Source organism: Styela clava, chromosome 6 (assembly GCF_964204865.1).
Source record: "Styela clava chromosome 6, kaStyClav1.hap1.2, whole genome shotgun sequence".
In the NCBI taxonomy this organism is placed as follows: Eukaryota; Metazoa; Chordata; class Ascidiacea; order Stolidobranchia; family Styelidae; genus Styela; species Styela clava.
Window position 1 is genome coordinate 7,699,395 of NC_135255.1, and position 10,681 is coordinate 7,710,075.

Genomic DNA, 10,681 nt, shown 5'->3' on the forward strand with positions numbered 1-10,681 from the left:
CTACTATTTAATTAGCGTGTTAGTGAAGCACCAACTCTCTCGTAAAAGGAGAAATTGGAATTCACAAATATTGTAAATATTCGAGAGGAATTTTTTGAGAGAGTTTTTTCAAGACAAATCAGACGTCTCGTAAAATACCTTGTTCACACATTTTCTCAAGAAATTGGCATTCGCCAACCTTCTTCAACACGCTGGAGCGGTGGTAAACTAAGGGGGGCATAATTTTTTTCGTTAGTAGTTTGACCTATTCTTAGTAGGGATCCAAGTTGGTCCTCAGGTCAAACAAGAGTGTCTCAAAAATGTCGTGTCTCGCTTGTTCCATTTGTCCTACTTGGCCCACTCGTCCCACTTGCCCCACTTATCCCACTTTTCCCACGTGTCCCACTATCCCACTTGGCATACTTGTCCCACTTGTCCGGCGTGTCCCACTTGTACCCACGTGTCCCACTTGTCCCCACGTGTCCCATTTGTTCAACGTGTCTCACTTGTCACATATGTACCACTTGTCCCACGTGCCCAACGGGACAAGTAGAACACGACATTTTTGAGACGCCGTGTCGGAAATAGGTGGTTCACGTTAAGCTCAGAACAGATCTTCAGTATATTTATAGTAACGTGCATTTTGATATTATTAGCAATATTTCTGGGACAAAAATTCCAAAACAACTACGTTTAATGTAAGTATTTCTTCTGCTCCAAATTTTGAATGAATGCGGGCTCTAGAGATATTTCGGAGAGCCAAACCGATTTGCATCAGTTTTCAGTTATGTATGAACTCCAATTTATGACTATTTGATGTCTGAATTTACGACCGACACTTCCAACTTCAAATGGAAGTTCTGAATACTGACTCGGAGATGTTCAGAAAACGAATCCCAATACCTGGACAATTCTCTAACCTTCTCAGCCAATTTGTCGGAAACCATCGATAAACGCACATATAAAAATGAAAAATAAATTGAACATTCAAATAAATTTATTGCTCAACTTGCAGTCAACAAACTCAAAAATACAAAAATGAATTCAGACGCATAAAATGTAATGGTAAGGTTCGCAAGCAACCTGGAATTTGAGAGAATTGAGTCGGTGAATATTATGCTCACGAGTCACGCACGACCCATTATATTTTACAAAGCTGCTCCCAAAACGTGTGACATCTTGGTGCCTGCAAATATTCATCTGTAATCAAGTAATGAATCATAGCCATACGACCGGTATGAAGCCCCTGACCTAAAATCACGATCAGAGTTTTAATTATGTAATACATTGATATTTTCAAGTGCGAAAGGTTCTGGCGCGTTTTTTCAAACCGGGCCCGCAGTTCCAAATTTAAGCTTCTGGGGCCTAAAATTGTAGTAGATAGTTGGAACAAAAATTTTTAATATACCATGATAGTCAATGTATTTGCCGAAATGTACGGTTTAATATTTTACTCGGAATTAAGAGACAATTTGGAGTCAAAGGTTTTAATTTATTGAAATAAACCCATTTGACTCCACTAACTTGATATAAACTATATATATATATATATATATATATATATATATATATATATAATAATATGTTTGGGGATATAATTATCATTGTTCACTAAAAATATTGATATTAACATTTGTTGCATGTTTTCTTGCAATTTCGAATAACATAAGTATTAGAAGAGCAGTATGATCTCCAGCCTGTACACTGTGCGTCTTCATCGGAGCAAGAAGACCCTAAAATTAAAAACAAAATTTAATATAGTTTTAAAAAAAATAACTAATTATATAATCTGAACGGAAAGTCCCATCTGTTGCGTGATTTGCAATAGACGACGAATGATGAAAAGATCCCGATTTCAATTTATTATGGTCTAGTTATTACTTAAGGCCGAAAACAAATTCAAAAAGTCTGGCATATTGAATCGATGCTATAAAATTTTCAATATATTTGAAATATTTTATAATTTATGGACAATTTTTACATAAAAAATAGAAAGAGGAAAATCTCAGTCAATTTAATAAACTCCTACTCATAGACGTAAAATTGTATGAGTGTCACTTGGTATGCGATCTCATTTGCTCAACGTGATCTCAATAGCATATCAAAGGGGCGCCAATTGTGGTGCCACTTTGGTATGCATTCAATCTCATATAAAGACATTCTCATAGAATCCAGTTTCTAAGCCTAACTACATCAATGAGATCACAAGACTGCTGAGATTGCATACCAAAGTAGCACCAATATTTGTTCTAGAACAAAACTCTCGATTTAGCTTTTATTATACAGTAATTCAAGTGCTCCAAACCTGAGCATTCTTCACAACTCTTTCTGCATTTGTCTTTCATATAGCCGGGGTTCCTTTCACATTCACCGATACTAGCCCAATACGAACAAGAATGGTTCTCGTCCAAGCAGACCTCTGGCGGATTAGTTGTGGTAGTAGGTCGTCTAGTTGTAGTAGTGGCTGTCTTGGTAGTAGTAGTGGTTGTAGTAGTAGGTTTGGTTGTGTTGGGGGAAATAGTTGTCCCTGCAGTTATTATGACAATATATGTTCATTTGTGTACTTTAACATTATTTTCGTACGTTAATTTTTTCCTAATAAAGTTGAGCTCATGATGAATATACTCAAACCAAATAGCGTTTGTAAAATATAATTTACAAAAAGTTTCATATCGTACCAGGTGGCTTGGTTGTACAGGCTTTACAACTTTTCTTACAAAGGGCCAACATGATATCCGGACTTTTTTGACATTCGCCATCTGCTGCCCAAGTACTGCATGACTCTTCCATATCAGTACATGGAACTGGGTTTGTTGTTGTTGCTGACGATGTTGTTGACGGTGCGACAGTAGTTACAGGTGATGTCGTTGAAGAAGCTACATTTTTGTGAAAATGCATGAACAGAGTTTTTGTACAATAAAGCATAGGTTAAAAATTATTTCAAATCATTAGATTTTGAAATTCACAAATTTATTAGTGACTTACTTGCGATCAACTTAAAAAACAGTTCAATTAACATTGATATATGTCTGGTGAGTTTATCTGACAAAAATAACGTTAAAAACGTTTTCATCCATTTTGGTTAATTATATAATCCGTTCAATTTAATTTTTGAAACCTTGGTGGATTAGTTATATTAGTAGGTTGTCTAGTTGTTGTAGTGATCTTGGTTGTCATAGTAGGTTTGGTTGTGATGGGGGGTCGGTTGTTCCTGTAGTTATTGTGAAAGTGAATGTTCAATCGTGTATTTGAACACTGTTTCAGTTCGTTTATTTTTTCCTGATAAAGTCGAGTTTATAATGTTTTACTCAAACCAAATAGCTCAAAACAAATTTCGAATCGTAAAAAATAGCAAAATTGTTTATTATCAAGAAAAATTTGCCGTGTTGATGATCAATGTTTTATGATCCTAACATCTTCAATAGGTATACAATGTAGAAATCATTATTAGTAAGTTTTGTTGAGTGTTCAAAACACTTGTATCGTACCAGGTGGCTTGGTTGTACAGGCTTTACAACTTTTCTTACAAAGGACCAACATGATATCTGGATTTTTTCGACATTCGCCATCTGCTGCCCAAGTACTGCATGACTCTTCCATATCAGTACATGGAACTGGGTTTGTTGTTGTAGCTGACGATGTTGTTGACGGTGCGACTGTAGTTACAGGTGATGTCGTTGAAGGCGCTACATTTTTGTGAACATGCATAAACAGAGTTTTAGTACAATAAACCGAGGGTATAAAAATGCTTTAAATTTTTTAGATTTTGAAATCCACAATTTTATTATTGACATCTTACTTGCGGTCAACTTAATTAACATTGATAGATGTGTGGTGAGTTCATCTGATGAAAAAGCCGTTGAAAATGTTCACTTATTTTGATTAATGTATAATGTCTTTTAATTTACCTCTTTTAACTAAAATATACTCACGGAAAGTTATAAATGATTTATTGTAATAGCTTATAAACCAATTCAAGATACATATAAGCTACGCCTGCTTTTATAGATACTCAGTAAAAAAAACGTGCAGTCAAACAAAAAGTTTAATGTTGAATTTCGTGCTTTGAATTTCATATAATATTTATACCTGAACAGGAGTTACAACTTTTTCTGCATTTGTCTTTCATGTAATCCGGATTTTTCTCACATTCGCCCATACTTGCCCACCGGGCACATGAATCGTTCTCATCGATGCAAGGTTTATTCGTACCAGTAGTCGTTTGTTTTGTAGTCGTGGAAGGTTTGGTTGTTCCTGAAAATGACAAAGTATTTGAAAAATACTATTACAATACAAATCCTGTGAAATGTGAAGTCCTGTTTTTTAACTTCGTTTTGGACTTTGTTTATTTGTTAATCGTGATTTGAATCACTATTTAAATAAATGAAACACTCGAAAATCTGTTTTATTTAATTTTTTATTTAATAAAAATAGAACAGTTGTATATAGTAAAAAAAGATATTGTTGCAACAAACCAGGTGGCTTTGTTGTGCAAACTTTACAGCTCTTTTTACAGATGATTAACATAATTTCAGGATTTTTCTGACATTCTCCTGAAGCCGCCCAGTTAGAGCAAGATTCCTCGTCATCAGTGCAGGTATCCGGACTCTTAGTAGTTGTAGGCGTTTCAGTAGTCCCTACACCTGTTCATATATCAAATTGAGAAAACCAGTAAATCATCCTAATTGCGATTTTAGGCTTAGAAATGTGCAACATAGTTGGTATGGGTAGGCTCAATACACAGGTAGCGCAAACTTAAATATTATTTGATAGTTTGGCACTGCCCAAAAATAGCCTATTTTTTTACGGTTCAGACCCGCACCTAATTCTAAAAACGAACAACTTTAACCACAAATTAACCACTGATGCGGCTCTGACGATCTTAAACTAAGGCCCTGACAAAACACACCGAAATGCAGCTAGGATGATGAAATAATAATATATATCCAAAGCTTCGATTTTGTTGTATGAAAACATCTATTTCCCATTTTTTTAGATGTCAAGTCTAATCAAATCTATCACTGATCCACATATTTATTTCGTATGTTCAAGATTCAAAAAGATTCACAATTGTGAAACATAGATATTTAACTCTTGTATTCTACAATTGAAAATTGTATAAATATTTTTATTTAAACAAGAAAACAAGAAACAAACCATCTTTGCAATCTCTTTTCAAACTTTGTCCCAGACTTTTGCTCTGCCCGATGTCATTGCATCTGAAATAGATTTCCAATTTTCAGTGCAAAGAACGTAGGGCTACACGTTAATCTCAATCAGCTATTAATGCTTGTTTAATGATTGTTAATCATAATTGGCCGATTACCTTGGTATATAGTCGTTGTAACATGGCAAAAGTTCATCAATGATATTGTACAAAGTTCTATCATGGCGTTTCAGTTCTTCTCTTGTGTTTATGTGGTTTTGAATTCCGTCGCCACCCACTGGTCCCTCTCGTTGTTGTTCAAAGAATGCTTGTACCCCTTAATTGAGAATGTGTGCAGTGTGACTGAAGCACACAGAAACCGTTTCATGGAATCCACTAACAATGCTATAACAAATTGTTAAAAAAAAATACTGGAAAATCACAGTAAAAAGCCAGTTTTTGGAAACTACCTACATTGTAGATTTTTTTGCTGTTCGCCCTATTTTACATTACTTGTGGCCTGTACAGTTGATAAAGCGGTGGCGCGAGTACATGCGTAAGGAATACGCATCGAAGCAAACGTCTTTCTCGAGTACCGTGAGGATTTACTGGAGATATAACTAACCTTCAGCGAAGTATTCTCTGTTGTCGGTATTGGCATATGTGTTTGTCCATAAGCCCCTTGATCTAGCGTAGTTGAATGAACGTTGAAGACGTGAATTAAAGTTTGGTATTGCAGTGTGGCATGCTATCAAATGAATACCATGTGCAAACTCATGCATAAAAATGTCTTGATTTCGGGCGTATCTGTCAAATAAAAAAAATCAGATTAGTAAAACATTTTATTATTTTTACTTAATCGATACACACAAGGCTAAAAAAGCTGATATGTGGTAGTAATGAGTCAGTTTGTAATATTTATGATCTATATAACCAATAAATATTCATGCATTGAAGTTAGCAATTTCAAAAGTCTAGGACAAACAGGTAGGCAGCGGAATATAAGCATTAAATCAGAATGCCTGTCATAGGGCATCAAAAATCTTCACTTAATCTAATGTTTTACATTATTTTTAATCTTATAAAGATATTCATATCAACTTATGTTTTTTTATGTTTTATATTTTAAAGTAGCGTCAAATTTAAGCAACTAGAAACTGGTGAAAACTACCTGTTGTTAATATATTAATACATAACATTGTGGCAACTTTGCAATGAAAATATTTATAATTTGAATAGCAATATCCACCCGTCCCCTCTTTCACACAACATATTCTCTTCTGCTCCAACATTTACTGGATTTTGGAATGTTCCTCCAGCTGCCCGTCGTGTCCACCAGGTGTATTGTCGCATTTCCGGTACCTGTGATAAATGATATGAAGTATATGTATGTATGTTTTCAATGTTGAGGTATAAATGAAATTCTCAAAGTCTCAAAACTCCATTTACGAATTAAAAACATAATCTTACCATTGGTACCGTCTCTCTTCTGCCTATAATTGCGACTCTTCCCTTATTGCGATACATGTGATCACGGAGGTCTTTTCTATCTGCCATCATAAACCTTACAACGTAACAAGCTCGTTGTAAGGCCCTAAAATTTAAAATTTATGTTCATATTGCTAACATAAAAAGAACAAATTCTATTCACAAAATAACAACAAATTGGTGCAACTCGAACACTAGTTAAAAGAAGCGCCACCTCGTGTCAGCAATGCATTGCAACGTACCTGTCATCTACTCTTGATGAACTCATTACGGGAATTCCATATGCACTTGTGTATTTACGATAGAAAGATGTATCAAGTCTATATCGCGAAACAGCCTCTGATGGTACACCAGTCACCTGAAACAAGCAGTGGATTAATTTTAGTGTGAGTGGAAGTGTGTACAACGATTTTAAACATATCAAAAAGTAGGTCTCATAGGTATTTTTTGATACAGACCCTACATTCACACTTAGCTATGCATATATTACAAACTTGTACGTCAAAAAGAATCTTGTCTGTAAAAAAACAGTATTGAAATGATACTTGATACTAAACAAGATACTTATAGTATCCCGAGGGGAAAGTATCCTCGATGAAAATGTTATGAACCATAGTAATCGCTAAGAATTCCAATATACGAATGTCAGCATTAGTATGAAGCAGTTTTACAATTGTATTTCATGTTTTTATTTCTTCGAAGTTTGCGCGATACCATTGATATCATCATTTGCTAACCCTTTTCTTCAACCTTTTATATTATGAGTTGCAACGTATTCAAATTTCCCATATTATCCCGTCAGCGTGACTATCTGATTCAGATTAGATCTGACGTAAACTGTGCAAAACTTTGTATTGTCATTTCAAGTAAGCAATATTCAATGCAAAATACCAACCCGACTACACGTATTTCCCGTCGGTGCATTAACGTCGTCTTCTGAGTCAGGTAGTGGCTCATCGACGTCCGGAAAGTCCAATTCCATGACGAAATGCTGCATCGCAGCAATTCCTGAGAAGGATATATGATTAAGATTATCTGTCCTTGGAACAATACAACTATAAAAGGTTAGAATTCGGCCTTATTCATCATCACGGTTCAAACATTTGAATTTGAAAGTTGTACACAAAGTGATTATTGAACCTGCAAGTAATTTTTCTACATCATACTAAAAATTTCCAAAACATAATTTGTTTATATGTTCGTGTATCTGGCAAAATTCTATTTATTGACTTGAATGAAACAAATAAACAATAAAAATAAACACATTCGAGAACAGACGTTGCTAGGTAAAACTCCAATTCTACTATTATGTAATGTTCATATGCACCATGCAATAAGTGCCGCGACTTTTGGGTTGGGTTATGAATTTTTGGGCATTCAATTATAAATTGACATGCTTTTTTTAACGAACTCGTGATATCTATGCTGTATGAAATATATATTTAATTCTCACAGTTCTTCCAACACTGTTTGCTGTTCAGTATTCAAATATATACATATTTTGAACAGAATTACCAGCTCTTGCGTAGAACATAAACTTCGGAATGCAATCATCATCAATTGCAAGTGCTTCGATCGTCAATTTCCAGTATGGGGCTCTCCTTGCGAAACCACTGTACTCTTCATATAAGCCATCAATAAAGGTGACATTCTAAAATGAAATTATATAATTCAAGTTATTTCTATCCGGTTCTGAGTATTCCTACAGTATACGGCAAACTGTTTTTTACACAAGTAGAAAGGTTGATCACATGAGTGCTACTGACAATGACTGAAAAACATCGATGTCGATGTTTAGTGTTAATAATTTTCTGCAAAAGTTTTCGCTTAAAAACGCTTAAAATTCTACCAATTTTACGATTCGAAGTAGTTAGTTACCGTGTGATTTTCAAAAAAAAAATTTGGAGGCTATTTCAAAGGGTTCTGGTCATGTTCAAAACATTTATTGCATTGGGCCTTCGCTGTGAATAGGTCACAAATGGACAGCACTGTGTAGGCCAAAACCACCGTCACCATGACCGACAATAGTATGACGATATTAATGAAACTTTATACTGACACGTAGACTAATTAAAATGAGTAGCCAATTATGGTCAATTGAAATAGGAGATAAACTCACGGGAACTTTAATCGTGATCCAATGGGATTGAGCGGCGTCAACAAGATTTTCATCATCACCTTTGATGAATCTTTCATCCCATACCGATGCTGATAATCGCGCTATGACGGATGTTCCTGGATCACACTTTGATGGACGAGTGGCAATCTTGCTGATTGCATAAAACTTTGGAAGTTCAAAGTATAAATTCCTGAAGTTCAAGTAAAATGTGATGAAACATTTAAAAATTTCAAACACGAACAAACGTATTTGTCAGAATTTAACTTTTAACATGGTAATATTATAGGTAATATTTAAAAAGATTCTACATGGATGTATAAAACGTAGGATTCAAACTCGAAATAATGAAAATACAAACAATCCTTTTTAAAAAGTTGTTCTATATAAGGGATTAGCTGTCCGATGTCTTGTCGGGAGAAACAGATTATAGGAAAATACCTATACTATCTTTAGTTAAACTTGCCAAGGTATTAAAGAGATTGACTATAATAGATTAGATACGGTTTCTAGACGATTGTGAAACGATCAATTCACCAATTCTCACCATTTTTTAAAAGTATCATAATCGCTTATATCTTCTTCATAATCAACCAGCCATGAATCGTCACAAACCCAAGCTCCGCCTGATAACAGAATGCAAAACAAAATGCAAATAATGCAAAACGAAATATCACTGATTGATTTTGTAAGAACGCGTTTCAAAATGTCATTCTTGCATGAAACATTGTATGTGACTTCACATACGATAGATATTATTTTAAATCAATCCTAAAAACATTTTATACTTTAGTACTTATGTAATTCGAAAAATAGAAGGCCGGGATGGAAAAACCACCTTGGCTGTAAAGTTTACGTGGCGTGCATTTTTGTATCTTCAATATGAATTGGACTCATAGCTAAATAGGAATCTTATATGAACGGAACATTCCTTCGAGTTCACAACCCTTAATCTTAAAACGTGCCTGCTTTAGATTGAAAACTTCTATGTTTTATTTTCAGAAATGTTTATACCGGTGGTGTGCAACAGACCTCCCGCGGACCAGAATCCGGTCCGCCAAGCCATTTAGTATGGCCCTCGTCAACACTCAGATTTTTCTCTATTAAGGAAATAAAACCCTAACTCAACAGTCCATGTTTTTATAAGGCACTCACATGGGTGAAAATACATAATGTTTTTCTGCTCTTGTCGCTGCGTTAAATCTTTCGCCGTTTTGCCCGTTGCCTTTATGACTCTAAGGCTGAGCGACAACCTTTTCATTGTGAGAATTTTATAATTTGTTGTGCATATGGAAAAATAAATTTTTCATGTGCTAGATGTCTGAAGTTGGTTATATGGCCCACCGGCGAAAATGTTGCACACCCCTGGTTTAGACTCACCTAAATCTGGAATTGTTGCAGATGAGCATAATGTCTTATCCAAAGATGATCCACCACTGATATCCGCAATAATAAAAACGAGTAAATAGACTAAAATCATTATTTTGTCTGTCATGAAATGAATATGGAAAATAATCCATTACTATGCATCATTTACCCCAATTTCACGATATTTCCACATTACTATGCTTGAAATATAAGCCTACACCTCCACAATTTGACTTATTCAATAAAAATCGCTTTTCTGTTATAAGAAGTTGAAATACTTCAAAGTCTAAACCCAATTCCTTTCTAATAGATTCTTTGAAGTAAACTCAAAAAATCAACCAACAGCTGCCAAACATCTTCGACGCTAAGTGACTGATGGCTGAAAATTATTGGCTCATACCCGATGCGAAAAACCTCTCTTGCATTAGGACCGCGGTGTCTTAAAAAAGGCACTATTGATTCTCTAATTTACTTTTAATCATTCAATTACATTTTATTACTGATATAAAATAGCTTCGAATGTAGTTTTCAAATAATAATTTTTTATCTTTTTGCCCTTATTTTAAAATATTATGAGCTGTTAA

The 10,681-nt window shown here is 34.7% G+C and overlaps 1 protein-coding gene across 1 annotated transcript; it reads right to left on the reverse strand.

The window, feature by feature from the left end:
* Positions 1-1,534: 1,534 nt before the first annotated feature.
* Positions 1,535-10,242, reverse strand: LOC120331930 (uncharacterized). Its single transcript, XM_039399110.2, has 17 exons — positions 10,110-10,242; positions 9,277-9,355; positions 8,733-8,922; positions 8,129-8,264; positions 7,509-7,621; positions 6,856-6,971; positions 6,596-6,719; positions 6,375-6,487; positions 5,751-5,932; positions 5,306-5,462; positions 5,137-5,198; positions 4,455-4,622; positions 4,069-4,233; positions 3,468-3,665; positions 2,658-2,855; positions 2,285-2,506; positions 1,535-1,712 (listed from the first exon to the last, which is right to left on the reverse strand). Exons 1-17 carry the CDS (start codon positions 10,222-10,224, stop codon positions 1,606-1,608), a joined length of 2,445 nt encoding a protein of 814 aa, XP_039255044.2. The 5' UTR covers positions 10,225-10,242; the 3' UTR covers positions 1,535-1,605.
* Between the last annotated feature and the right edge of the window lie 439 nt (positions 10,243-10,681).

Coding starts and splice junctions, on each gene's coding strand:
- LOC120331930 (XM_039399110.2), bottom strand. CDS start 10,224: ATGACAGACAAAATAATGATTTTAGTCTATTTACTCGTTTTTATTATT. Junction 7,622..8,128: donor TATGTTCTACGCAAGAGCTG/GTAATTCTGTTC, acceptor TATCCTTCTCAG/GAATTGCTGCGATGCAGCAT. Junction 6,720..6,855: donor TCATCAAGAGTAGATGACAG/GTACGTTGCAAT, acceptor TTTAAATTTTAG/GGCCTTACAACGAGCTTGTT.